The 15,228-nt window shown below is 43.7% G+C and overlaps 1 protein-coding gene across 1 annotated transcript in view; it reads left to right on the plus strand.

Moving 5' to 3' along the window:
* LOC123662677 (lutropin-choriogonadotropic hormone receptor) overlaps positions 1-15,228 on the plus strand; it is a 71,272-nt gene that overhangs the window by 12,662 nt on the left and 43,382 nt on the right. The window contains exons 2-3 of the mRNA XM_045597482.1: positions 1,521-1,592; positions 12,242-12,373. Coding sequence (XP_045453438.1) covers positions 1,521-1,592; positions 12,242-12,373 — 204 coding nt within the window. The remainder of the gene's footprint in view (positions 1-1,520; positions 1,593-12,241; positions 12,374-15,228) is intronic.

The following is a 15,228-nucleotide window of genomic DNA, read 5'->3' on the forward strand; positions in this document are numbered from 1 at the left end:
TCGTTACACTGATCACCCGAGGCCGAGCGAAGTGGGCATTTACAATTAGTTTATATGAAAATGTTTAAAAAAAAACTGTTAATAAGTAGACAGTGCGACAATAAACACAATTTAGGAATTTACGACGTAATAAAAATAAATAGTTACGTATTGCGTCGTCGCGGTCGGACGACACTCTGGTGGAGCCATTAACAGGTTCGCTCGTGGCACTGTGACGCACGTCACGCCGCCCTGTCCCGGTTTTACAATTGCCGCCGTAGTAAAACTGACACGTCGTCAGCGGGTGTAGATTTAGACATCCTTCCACTATCGAGCAATTACTATAAATCACTCAACGAGAGCGCGCGCCGCGGATGTTTTCGTGGACGTCCTCGACGGCATATATTAAGTGACACACTCGGGAACGGAAGAAGAGGTTCAATTGAATAAGAAAATTGAAAGTAGCGTGGTTGTCCAGTTATAACGTACATCAATTATGAATTAAACGTACCTGTATGGGTTAACTCACATTGAGCAACATGATTGTCTTGCAAACTCATAACCTTCTTAATTTAGCTTATTTATTACGAAATTGTTATTTGACTGATGCAGATTTCTAATGAAATTGTTGTTTGTTTGCTACGAATGACGTCAAATGACGTCTGTACTTCTGCCTATATATACTCAAAACAGTCTTAATCAATTTAGTGTTAGATCGACTTTCATTGGGTTTGGTTTCCCTCATAACCTTCCCTCACATGTCGTCTGTCACTCACACATATACATAGTTTTTTTGGTCCTTCATTACAATATTCAAAAAAGATTTCTCGACATCTTGCCATTCTAAAAGAGGCTTCTTGCTTTTTCCATAAGCAACTTCAAAAATATTCTGAGTGCCTCAGCTATTTATATTATATAACGAGCGGTAGCTCTTGGTTAGTCGCGGATTGCTTGATGTACTGTTCCTCTCTATAAATAGTAAAGACAATCAAATGTCCCGTGTAAAGGTATAAAGAGAATGGCTCATCTCTGGTCATTTGTATCAGCCCCGCTTTAGAACTAAACTCAAGTAACACTTTTTTTAACCCTCAAACTAATTAGGACTTATAACAAGTCATATGGCTATATCGATAATTTTAATGTCAGCATGGAAATATTATTACTTTATTAATTTTTACTTTATTTTACATTACTTTATATTACCATTTTTACTTTATTAATTTAATACTAGCAATATATGCGAATAATTCGCACTAAATAAGTATAAGATCATCGTCATGCATATAATTCCGGTAGAGCAAGCAATTATCTATAAAATGATACCTATCTAATTTATGTGGAGTGATTGTGAGGTTTTTTCTAAAAAGGGAGGCAAACATCTCAACCTTAGCGTATTAATATATATGATGCTCAAGCATCCTGTTACATCTCATATTTAGTACTAGATGTAACAATTACTGTGTTAGCTATTGCTGTATATAATTAACTAATTAAATGAATAAATAATTACAAAGCATTGTAATGTGTGTCATTGCTTGCAGGGACGTGTCCGACAACAACATCACGGTGCTGCCGGCGGACGCGCTGCAGGCCGCCGCCGGCCTGCGCGACCTGTGAGTACCGCGACTTGCTTTACGCTTCGTCCTGTAATATCCCACTACTGGGGATAGGCCTCTTTCCCCATGTAGGAGAAGGATCAGAGCTTAATCCACCACGCTGCTCCAATGCGGGTTGGCATATATATTCCCTACTATGAGTAACGATCGCTATCAGGTGTACATGATAACAACCGGGACCAACGGCTTAATGTGCTCTCGGAGGCACGCTGGGGAGACCCAAAAGGACTGTACAAACACCCAGGCCATGGCAAACACCCGTATGGCCAATACAAATGTTTGTCATGTGCGGGGATCGAACCCGCAACCGCCAGCGCAACCGGCACAATCCATGGCTGTGACCGTTGCGCCAACGCGGCGAGCTTATTTTTAAACTAAACAAATTACTGGCTGTTTTAAAGTGGCGCTTTTTCATTTACACTAAACATTGTTCAATTTGTATCTGGCTGCGCGCCATTCGTCACAGCGCGCTGCGAGCTCGCTTACAAGACAGCAACATCAATATTGAAATGCTTTTACTAACGTGTAATATATCACATTTGGGCATTCTTTAAGAAAATATGTGCAATAATAAGTGTCTTAATTTGTGGCTGTGTTCTTTTCGTTTGTACACACATAGGGCTCAGCGGGGAATATTGAATCAGCCCGACTGGGAAAGCTGCTCAACATAAACAACAGCTTAATAACAGTCCTCTCAAGAAGCGTTACAGCTGCTAGTACGTATGTATAAAAGAAAGAACACAGCAACAAATTCCTATGTTCCTATGGTGAGTAAGGTGGCCAGAGCTCCTGGGGAGGGTCTTGGATGAGGTGGACAACATGTTATTCGGATCATAGTTATGAAACAATCATCTTGACTAGCCCGTTGGCGCAGTTTGTAGTGACCCTGCTTTCTGCTCCGAGGGTTGTGGGGTCGAATCCCACCCCGAGTTTATTAAAAAAAATATAGCTATACCAGTCGGCTGTGACGTCGGAACAGATGACCGTGTGTGTATTGTGTAGATATTTATTATTATTATTATGTATTATCTTGAATATATTTTTTCGTCATAAATATTGTAATTAAGTAAACTCTTACGTTTTTTTTTATTGTGATCGACATTAAAATATGTTTTTAATTTTGCCACTATGTAAAAAGTATCGGTGAAATTAATGTAATTTTAATTAAAGACAGAAAACTCATTTACTTTTAACAAACATCCAATTGAAAGACGCCAGTGTCGACCACGTCCGTATTACAAATGAGCGACTTGCGGGTGAGCGGAGCATTGATTGATTTGCCAAGACTTGGCAACTTGCAGCAGCCGCAGGAGTCGTATATTAATGTAATCGAGGCACACGCTACACAGGCGCGTACATTGTTCTCAATAAATTCCATCACAATGATAATACTCATCAATATTCAGCATGTAGGTACCGACAACTTGTTTTCCATTGCGTAAATAAAAATGTCGCCTTTACAAAACGTTACATCGATGTGAGTTCATACGAAAGTATAATTGACTTGTCCTTCTTATATTTTTTTCTGAGACGTCGTGAATACATAAATTTCCTCACTAGACTCACGGCGAAACTTGCGCAATAACCCAAAAGAAAACATGTAATTATTTAATCTGATGAAAACTACCCGTCTGCGATTCTATATGATGGATAGCTTGTAATCTTTAAACATAGCCATTAGCTTTATTGGAAAACGAAGTGTAACGACCGCTGAGTCAACACTTTTTCCTATTAGAGGAGCATACACTATTATTATCGCGCTATATTTGACTCGCGCCCGCGGCTTTGCTCGTCGGGTTCTGTTTGTCGCCGACACGTGTTTGTATTAAACTTGCCTCTGGCTGGCAATAACGGAAATATTAATGTGGTCTTATAAATACGAGTATGATTAGCAGGAACCCATTATTAATTTTATTGAAGAAAATTATTTTGATATCACAAAATATACAAGAACTTCGATTATTTTATGAGTATTATACCTGTTACGTCCGACCTGGAGTATATTGAAAACGAGTGGAAGCGTGATCTCAGGTACGAACGGGACGAACAATTGTCTGCAGTACGCAGAGCTAACACTTAATGTCTTAAATAAAAATCCTACCTTAGTTTCACTGAATACTGTTCGGTGAAGCCTCGCCAGGTATAACTTAATTAACATCAAACTATAATTGGCCAATCATTACGTCTAATGCTAATCAATTATACTTAACTGAAGTGGCGGGCTGAAGCAGGAACCAACAATCAAAATGGCCGTTGTTCGGCGTAGTTCACTCACGTTTTTCACAATAATTCAACAAGGAATACAAGGAATACAATTTGCTATTAACAATTAAATTACTTCAAACAACAAAGGATGGTTCGATCAACAAAAGGCGATAATTTTTCGCGAGAACGAACAAGTACAAACAAAAGCGTAACTTTTATACGGAGACCGGAAAAAACGATGCAAATTTTAAATTCAAAAGGTGACGAATGACAGCTCATAGATAAAAACCATTTCGTAAACTATACTAACTGTCATAGATAATATAATAGTTTAGTGTTGCTACATTTGGTTCATAACATCTACCCGCCTCGGCCAGGACTACCTGGCCGCTAATCAATTGGCAGTCGTGACAAGGTTGATACCGCTCTCTTCAGAACAGAACCGTCCACCCGAACCTCAGCAAAACGGGGCACTCCATCTGCTCCAAAGACGAGGTTAAGAATGCGCCCTCTGCACCAACACAGTGGCGGTGAGTTAGCGTCCTTAACCAGAACGAGGTCACCAACATGCGGTGGATCAGTCTTGTCAGTCCACTTAACGCGCTGCTGGAGAATATGCAAATATTCCAAATTCCAACGTTTCCAAAAGCTCTGAGTGAGTTGTTGGATCAATTCAAACCGCGAGAGACGATTGAGTTTAACATCAACATAGGGGTATTCCGGCAGGGCGTTCAGCGGCCGTCCAATCAAAAAATGGCCCGGTGTGAGGGCTTCCAAATCGTTAGGGTCTGAAGAGATCGGGCACAACGGGCGTGAATTCAACATGGCTTCAATTTTGCAAAACACAGTTGCGAGCTCCTCAAATGTTAATACGGACTCGCCAATTACTCGTCGCAAATGTGTTTTGGCAACCTTTACAACACTTTCAAAAATTCCTCCCCAGTGGGGGCATGACACGGGACTGAACTTCCAAGTTATTCTGCGACTAGCTAGTCTAGACGCAATCTCAGTCTCATTAGACGCCAAAAATTCATATATCTCTTTTAAATAGTTATTTGTGCCTTTGAAGTTGGTGCCGCAATCCGACCGAATCAAGGACGGTAGTCCTCGTCGTGACACGAATCTATCTAACGTCGCAACAAAGGCCTCTGTCGAGAGGGCTGAGACTAGTTCTAAGTGTACCGCCTTGGTGGACAGGCAAACAAAGACGCACAGGTAGGACTTGACCGTTTTACTGTTCCTGAGGGTCGAGGTCTTAACCGAAAAGGGACCTGCAAAGTCCGTCCCAACTCCAGCAAAGGGCCTTGTCTCTGTGACCCGATCCGACGGCAGGTCACCCATGATAGGCTGCATGGTAGAGGCCTTGAGTCTATAACAAGACATGCAGCGAAAGACCACACTACGGATCGTCCTTCGGGCCGATAAAATCCAAAATTCTCGTTGTAAAATGGCCAATAAGGCATTACAGCCGGCGTGGGAGTTCTTGATGTGACGATCAGTCACCAACAAACTCACTAAGTGGCCACTTTTGGGCAACAGGAGGGGATGACGAGCTCCATACGGGAGGTTTGCGTTCCTTAGACGCCCTCCGACTCGCATAAGACCCGCACTGTCCAAAAAGGGGTTCAGTTTGCAAATGGCTCCAGACAGCTTACATTTGCCTTTTCTCAAAATATCAATCTCATTTTCAAAGTTCTCTTCTTGCACAGAACGAACCCAATGAAGAAGAGCATCCTGGAGCTCTTGTGGCGATAAGAACGCCTCCAAGCATTTGTTCTGTGGGTGTCTACAATTTCTGGTGAAGCGCTTGATCCAAGCGGTGACCCCCAGTAATTTGTCTAATGAGCTGTAGCGATTCATTAGGAAATCTGGGTCGAACGGATGGTCCCGCCGTTCAATCGCAAGGGTTCGCAACCCAGGCAATGTGACAGTATCCAAGGCCGGTGTTCGCGGCCAATTAGATTCTGACCTGGTCAACCACTCAGGTCCCCACCACAGGGAGTGCTCAACCAAAAAGGGGGCCATACATCCCCGTGATGCGCAATCAGCAGGGTTGACTTCGCCAGGCACATGCCTCCAGATTAACGGGGTTTCCGATTTCTGGATCTGAGAGACCCGATTTGCAACAAACACCTCTAAGGTGTGGACTGACGTCTTCAGCCAACATAGGACAATTTGACTGTCAGTCCATGCATAGACTGTCTCAATGTTAACTGATGGGCACAAGATGGACATGACGTGATTCAAGAGGCGAGCAAGAAGGGCCGCCCCTGACAACTCTAGCTTGGGAATTGTCAAGGTAGTTCGAAGAGGCGCGACCTTGCTCTTCGCCATGACCAATGACACCTTCACTTGACCATCCATGGTCACGGTGCGCAAATATACGGCTGCTGCGTACCCACGTTCCGAAGCGTCCGAAAACCCATGAAGGGACGCTGTATGCTTCCCTGGTGGAAGCATAGCACGGGGCAACGATATCATATTGATAGCAGGCAATGAGGAAGCAAACAGGAGCCAGTCCTTCAAAATAGCTTCGCGGAGTGGCTCGTCCCATCCAAGACCTGCAGTCCAAAGTCTCTGCAGGAAGCATTTGGCCCAGAATATGACTGGGCATATCCAACCATTGGGATCAAACGTTCTCGCGACAGTCGACAGAACCAGCCGTTTCGTCCAAGTGCGAGGCGAATCCAAATCGACGTTGAACGTGAAGATGTCCTGGACTGGTCTGTACTGTATTCCAAGGACTGTCATCATGGTAGGATTGTCACGGTTCTCAAATAGGTGAGGATCCTGCTGGTGGTCATCAGGTAGCCCATCCAAGAGCGCAGGTAAGTTGGAGATCCATTTACGCAATTCATATCCTGCGGAGGCTAGGATGCCAATCAATTCGTCACGCAAAAGGAGAGCCTCTCTCTCCGTGGACGCACCAGTGCATATGTCATCAACATATAGGTCCTCCTTCAAAATGGCGGCTGCGCGAGGAAACGACATACGCTCTCGATCTGCGAGCTCCCAAAGCGAACGTATGGCCAAAAAGGGGCTAGACCGCAGCCCGTATGTGTTCGTGTTGAGTTCGTAGACAAGTATGGGATCTTGCGGGTTTTCCCGCCACAATATCAGCTGGTATCGACGATCATCAGGGTGGATTACCGTTTGCCTGAACATCATCTTGATGTCAGCTACGAAAACGAATTGGTGACGCCGAAACCGCGTGATGACGTCACAAAGGTCCTTAAGCAATTTGGGACCAGAATGAAGACACTGGTTCAAGGACACTCCCGATGTGGTCTGCGCAGAACCATCAAATACTGTGCGCAGCTTGCCACTTGACGGCTTTATCACAGCATGATGCGGGAGAAAAAAATGCTCCGTCGAGCGCCAGTCAAGTTTTGACACAGACATGTGTCCCAAATTCTCATACTCCCGCATGAAGTCAATGTACTTCTGTTTAAGTAGCGGGTCCCTGCTCATGCGGCGCTCCATTGCCAATAAACGCTTCTCTGCAGTAGGCCGCGAGTCGCCAAGGGGCGGTCGTACGGCAAGAAATGGCAATCTTGTCATGATCCGGCCAGAACGAAGATAACTAGTGTTGCTCTTGTAGAACCGTTCACACTCCTCGTGTTCCGGATCAGAGCGGGGTGCTTGTGGTGGCTCTTCCACTTCCCAAAATCTCTGCACGGCGTCAGAGAGGGCGGAGCCCACCATCAAAGCCGTTCCAGGTTCAGCAGGAGGGGGAGCCCTCAATACAGGCCCCATCAATGCGAACCCAAATATGGTCCGGAGGGCTACTAAGCCACCTGGCTGCAAAACACGATCCTTACCGAGTAATATTTTGCCCAGTACATCGGCGCCAAGCAACAAATCGACCGTGCCAGGTAGGTCGAATTTAGGGTCAGCCAAGTCCAAATCGGCGGTCAATTTTACCGCATCCGCAGACAACCGAACTTGCGGGTGACTGCCCAAGATGTTCTCCATCACAATGGCCGACGATCTCAGCGTCGGGCGTGGAGAATTTGAAGGCGAGAACTCAAACGAAACGTGGCCCTCAACCGTGGTTACAGGGGCGTTCCCGACACCTCTTATTACATCTGAATACCTTTTAATATTCAGGCCAGTCTGCCCCACCAACCAAGACGAGGCTATGCACCCTTGTGAGCCTGTGTCCAATATTGCTCGGACTACAACCGAGGCGCCCGTCCGTCCCCAGACCCGGACATAGGCCGTGGGCAAGAGGACGGTCTCAAAAGGGGGTGGTGCATAGCGGGGGCAGACGCCAACATCCTAATGTTGGCGTGGCGGCGATCTATCGCCGCTGTCCCGGGACGGCACGTCAAAACGAGGGAGTGGTTTAAACTCGCCCTCCTCTCGATGGCGACTGCCACGAGCCATAGTCGACGGTTCGTAGCGCCGGGAGCGTCCGTACTGAGGGTTGCGCGGCTCCAAACGGGGACGCTCCGCCAGAGGGGGGGACGGCAATCGTACCGGACGTGCGTCACGGTAATCGTGGTAAATGACTGGAGGTGACCGTGATAGGTCACGAGGGTGCGGTGAGGGCGAACGGGGCACAAAGGTGCGGGATTGAACCCGAGGCCCCCTTCCATACCCGCCCGTGGGGCTGCGCGCCGAATCATGTCGGCGATCCACAGCAGCACAATCTGCGTGGCGGGGGGGAGGTGAGCCGGACTCCAAATTGCGGGACTGAGCCCGGTGTCCGCTCTCATACCCGCCCGAAGGCGACCCCGGGTGGTCGCGGCGGCCATTTGCGTTGGCGCACAGCACCTTTAAATGTTGCCCTCCACAAACAGGACACGGGTGCATGTCGGGGCAAGCGCGCTGAAAGTGGTCCCCCAGGCAGGAGAAACACCAGCCTCGGGCCTTAGCAATCCGCCTACGAGAGGCCACATGCAACGCTACAAAGTCCGGGCACTGCATCGTTCGGTGCCCCCGGGACTTACAGAACCGGCAGACCGGTCGCGCAGCCTGCGCGACTGCAAAGCGGGGGGACGCCCTTCCCTTTGGCGCCATTTGAGCAGTGCGCCGTTTGTTGGTGGGTCCGGAGCTTGATAGTCCCACCGGCGCATCCATAACGTCGCCCATGCGACACTCATTCTCCAGGAACGCCAACAATTGCTCATAACTAGGGAGAGGAGATGCCTCATCCCTAGTGTGCGCCTGTTCAAAACGTGCTCTCAGGGACACCGGCAACCGCTTGAGCATAATACGCACCAACCAGTATGACGACTGGTCAACCGGCAGGCCCAAGCGGCTAAGAGCATTGGTAGCTGCAACGAGGGGGTTAAGCATCTTGGTCCTCAACTGGGCGGTATTACTCACGACAGGAATGTCCATTATCTGGTCGATATGAGCATCGGCCAGACAGCGCTGGTTTTGGTAGCGCTTGGTGAGTAATGACCGCGCGACCGCATAGCTCCCTTCACAAATCGGGAGGTGCTGCACCAATTCTCTTGCCTCTCCATCCAGCACTGAGAGCAGGTAGGCCAGCTTTTGGGACAGGCTCAAATCCTCCCTAGAGTCCACAAGGCTTTCGAACAGGCCGATGAAACCCATCCACGCGTCGAGTCGACCTTCGAAACGGGGGAGATCCAGGTTAGGCAGTCGGGTCAAAAGGCCCACGGGAGTCTTCAAAGAGGCCCTTGTAGGCGGTACTCCGGCGCGCGAGGCTAAGATCTCCCGGGCGCGTTGGGAGATTTCATCGGCGAGGCCCAAAATTTGGACGTAGTCCTCGTGGACTTGCTCCCGTCGCTCCTTCGGAAGCGACTCCATTGGCACATCGTCAAGGTGCAGAAGGAGGCGCTGGTACAGAGTCTCGACCTGTTCAAGTCGAGCCGGGCATTTCTCGTACCTGTCTATTAAGGCCTCCGTGCGGTCTTCCCTATTCACCAAGGCGACCGCTGAACTGAACCATCTCAGTTGAGCTGTGATTCCTGAACAAGATTCACGGACCATGGTGACCGCGGTCGAAGTCATCTTCAAAGGCACAGATATAACAACAGTAACAACAAACAATAATCAAATTAATTCCAATGAAACAACTGCTATCACTGAATTGAAATCAAGTATCAAATCTTAAATAACTTCAGTAATAATACAAGAAAAAATTAAAACTAAGTTTTTTAATCTAATATTTCAACAAACTAGATTCAAAGCAATAACACAATTTACTCAACAAATTAATGAATTTACTGATAAATACCCATTTAAACAGCTATTTCTAATCTTATACTAACAAACAAGAGTATTTATAAGAAATTAACCTTCAATAAAGCATAAGACAACAGCTGTTATTAACTCAAATCAAAATATTAGACCTTAAGTATCTAAATATAATATTTTAATAAAGAAAGAATTAAACAAATTGTGACCTAACTTATTCATACAATATAATAAACTGAGCAACAATAAGTTAACCACGCTCTGCTACCAAAACTTGTTACGTCCGACCTGGAGTATATTGAAAACGAGTGGAAGCGTGATCTCAGGTACGAACGGGACGAACAATTGTCTGCAGTACGCAGAGCTAACACTCAATGTCTTAAATAAAAATCCTACCTTAGTTTCACTGAATACTGTTCGGTGAAGCCTCGCCAGGTATAACTTAATTAACATCAAACTATAATTGGCCAATCATTACGTCTAATGCTAATCAATTATACTTAACTGAAGTGGCGGGCTGAAGCAGGAACCAACAATCAAAATGGCCGTTGTTCGGCGTAGTTCACTCACGTTTTTCACAATAATTCAACAAGGAATACAAGGAATACAATTTGCTATTAACAATTAAATTACTTCAAACAACAAAGGATGGTTCGATCAACAAAAGGCGATAATTTTTCGCGAGAACGAACAAGTACAAACAAAAGCGTAACTTTTATACGGAGACCGGAAAAAACGATGCAAATTTTAAATTCAAAAGGTGACGAATGACAGCTCATAGATAAAAACCATTTCGTAAACTATACTAACTGTCATAGATAATATAATAGTTTAGTGTTGCTACATTTGGTTCATAACAATACCTATGCCTAAAAATGTCACAACTAACATGAATATAGAATTAGGTCGCACGTCCGTTCGCGTTGAAATTAATTGATTGTGTTACCTATTCTAGATCCCATCGTCTATGTGTATTACGACAAAGGAAAGATATCGCTCATCCACAATTCAGTTCCAGAGAAGAAACCCGATTTCATTATTTTCTTACTATCGTTTAAAGTCTGTGAAAAAGCTAGATAGTTATAGTACCTAGACTTCATCTGAAAACAGAAGTCAATTCTTAGAATCATTATGTCGATAGGATGCTATATATAGACTGTCATTCTGAGTTTTATTAAAATAAGTCTCCGTCAATAACATTGTATAATAATTATACTAAGATGCGCATGAAGATGAAACATGTGAACGTGTGACAAATCGACACCAACAATTTATACTACGCCAATTCGATTTTTCGATAAGTTTGTTTTTTAATGCGAACTTGATAAAATGTGTTTTTATATGTAATAAAAAAAAATTGTGAAATTGCAATGAATAAATTAACTATTAAAGATACCAAATTTCAAATAAGTTTCTTAATTAATACAAAAGGTATCACGTTTTTCCCTTTTATAAGTCTCTATTGTAAAGTTCATTTTTAAAAGTTAACTTAGTATAAATTGCTGGTGTCGAAATAGAGACAAATGCATTGAATAAGTCTGTACAAACATTAAACTTAATTACTGACAGACTAATTGTTAGCCTCAAATTGTCTAAGCTAATTATTTCCTTACTCTGAAATGGAACCACAGTATCAGGGTTCGTTAAGATTTGTTTTGTTTTTCTGAAACATCTCTCAAGTCGAGCGCCGGTCTTTTACAGTTTTATTGTTTGTGTTGATACAGAAGAGTAAGATTTTGATAACTTAATATACTCGGAGTAAATAAAACAAAAGTTGAAACTGTTTGTTTGAGCCCGAAAGTCTTAGAACCAGCACAATAATGCATCAGCCAACTAACTCCATCGTATGTGATCTGTAGCTGTAGTATACTTGCACTAATTTTGGTTATGTATGGGTATACATTTTAATTATTTTTTTTTTTTCATTTTTATAATGTTGGTGATGCTTATTAATAAAACTAATTATTTATATTTAATAATGCTTTTAAAAAAATTATCATTTGAATTTATCCATTTACATTGGTCAGTTTTTAATTTCCATATTTTTTTTTTACATTTATTATTTACTAATTGTATGTTGTGATATATCTTTAAGAACGAAATACACTTAAAGTTTTTTTTTAAATGTATTATGTAAATTATTATTTTTTTTTTTTGTATAATTGTTGTCAGAATTTCTGTTAGTAATTCTAATAATAAAGTAAATAACGTGATAGTACACTAATATTGTTTCGCGTATGAAACAAACACGTAACGTTTGTGCGCAGGAACCTGTCCGCCAACCGCCTGCAGCACGTGTCGGAGGGCGCGCTGTCGAGCACCGTGCTGGCGCGGCTGTGGCTCGACCGCTGCGGCCTGGCGCTCCTGCCGCCGCTGCGTCTTCCGCGCCTGCACTACCTGTGAGTACTGCACTGCCCTGACTGAGAACTAAACGAACAGCTGTGTGTCGACTTGAAGCCGGCCCTGACGCCGGAGAGACTCTTCTTACAATTAGTACTTGCAGAGAGCGACATTAGACCTACAAAACAGATGCGGTGCCAGTGACCTTCGTTTTTCTCATTCCGCATCAAATATTACTTACTCTGATGGATCGATTATAAATTATTCATGTAGGCCGCGCTCGGACAGTTTTTTCAGCAATATAAAACCCCGATATTGCGCCGTCACTCCGCCGCTCGACGCGTATGCCTCTAATATCATTCAAATTAGCTCCGCTCTATCAAACAGAGCCGTCACATTTCGCTCTCGAAACAGGATAATAACATCTCCTTACAATAAGTGTCTATCGATTGCTCATTTGAATGGCTAATGTATCGAGAGCGGAGGCGGAGGCGAGCGTCTGAATTCCGAAACGAAGGCGACGAATGAAAGCAATCAGCTGGAATCAAAAATATACTGATCTCTGCGGCCTATTGTTCCTGTCAGACGGAATTTAAAGCGATCAGAAATTATTTTGACGTGATCGAACGTCGGGCCGGCGAGGTGAACGCTCCTCGCAGCCGGCCGAGTGCGTTGTTCTCCTGCTAGCATTTGTATAAACTAAATGAACCAGCAAGGAATCTGCCGACGTAACGATAGGACAGATTTATTAAAGAAAATGTGATTAATGATATTCATATTTTATCTCGCAACGGAGTGTTGATGACTTTGCAATACATTTTAATGAAAAAACTCTACAGAGAATGCAATAAATCAGACCGCGTCTTGTACGAGTTATTATATTATTAGGCTATTGATATAATGTATAAAAATAACAATCATAGCTCAAAGCAACGATTTGTATAAGTCATGATTTCTAAATGTAGAAATAATTTTACCAAAGTGACCCCATGAAACTTTTCATCCTTAGCACATTGTACGTGTTTCCTCAGAAAGCTGTTCACAAGGTACCTCTCCGCTGGTCGGAATGGGGAACGGTCCGCGCTATGTTCGAGCTCGCACCCCGATTCAGACTCGCGGGTCGGAAAAATTACCCGACCTCCGTCACTCAGCAGAGGTCGTTAACTCGCGTCCCTACGTACCTACACATGACCACCTCCGTACACACATACTCGGCCGAGACCGACGCGATATATTTTGAAAGTATGTAGTTGTGTGTCGGCGCCGCGATGCCGTGATTTGGTCCTCTATAAATCAATGCACACAATTAATTAACCAAGCGGCCGCTCACCGCTGACGGCAAACAAAATAGAAGCTCGCAAAAACGACAAACAAAGTATTAAATCTCCGACGCTGTTGGCGAACAGAGCTGCGGAGTGATGACAAACATGGCGCGCTGTTTACCGTCGCATTAGCGATACACATATTAATATTGAATATTCGTCGAAGAACAATTCGCTTACATACATAACGACTAAGGGGTTTATTTTCGATATCATTCGATTTTAAAATTCTTCACGAATCCTCAAGAGTTCGTGAATAGACTCAAGGCCCCGCGCACACCGAGCGCCAGATTACGAAACATCACCTTTTGCCCGTTTCATTCCTTCCTATTATATTAATTCTTGAATCAAAATAAAACGTGCGGAGACGTCACTGCCGCGTCCTTTCAACTATCGATGCTCCGACATACCTAAATAAACCTTTACAGAAGAGCAAGATCACAAATTGAAATGTGACAACCTTTTGATTAGCAATACAAATCGTTTGCTTCATTGCTACTATACTTGTCAATTGTATCTATATTAAATGAGTATAAGTGCACCATGTCATAAAATGTTCAGTATGAAAAAGTTCGACATTAATATACTCTTTACCGACTTCAAAAAAAGGAGGAGGTTACTCAATTCGACCGTTATATATTTTTATGTATGTTCGGGGATAACTTCGTCGTTTATGAACCGATTTTGATAATTCTTTTTTTTTTTGAAAGGAGATATCATAAGTGTGGTACAATAATAAGAAAATCATCTGACGATGAGATCTCAGAAAAATCAAGGCAAGCCCTCGAAAGTCCGCATAACTTTTTAGTGGGTGTACCGATTTTGATGATTTTTAATTTAATCGAAAGCCGTTGTTTATCATGTAATCACATTTAAATTTCATCGAAATCTGATCAAAACTTTTTGAGTAATCTTTGATAATGCGTATTTTCTTGACAATTTTTTCGTCGACCTACGTTGTATTACTTGTTGATGTAATTGAAGGCGGTTTTTTTTTCGTTTGCCAGCAAACACAATTATATAAGTAGCTTTAACATATAACCTATTTTAATGTTGTCGAACAAAATCCTATTGAATTATTTATTAACCTCTACTTTTAACATCTGAATATAACTACATCACGAAGTGTCTCTCAGCATCAATGGACGGCTACCTCGAGCGGCAGGTTGCGACGGAACAACGACTCAGTGGTTCAATACGAGTGTGCGATGGCGGGGCGCGTCGGAGAATAGATTAATTGTGAAAGCTGGTCCGAGCTCGCGGTTGACGGATGTCGCCCGCAGCTAACAACTACAAAAAACAGCCACGAGGACATTCTCCACAGCTGACTACTGAGATAACGTGGGAACAGTTTTATACTTACATGTTATTTTTTTGGAACGTTGATAAGTCTGGGAGCAGGTTCAGATTTTACTAATATTAATGTATTCTGTAAGCCACGTAGGCTTACCTTCGTAAACCGTATGTAGGATTAAACGTATTGCGAAATTTGTTTTAAGCAAATAATACCAGTCATAAATCATCTGGCTCTGCTTTAGAGAGCCAGTCAGCCGCGGCCGCCGTAATTGTGGCCACTTTGTTCGCTTCACGGG

This window comes from Melitaea cinxia, chromosome 19 (genome assembly GCF_905220565.1).
Source record: "Melitaea cinxia chromosome 19, ilMelCinx1.1, whole genome shotgun sequence".
Lineage (NCBI taxonomy): Eukaryota > Metazoa > Arthropoda > Insecta > Lepidoptera > Nymphalidae > Melitaea > Melitaea cinxia.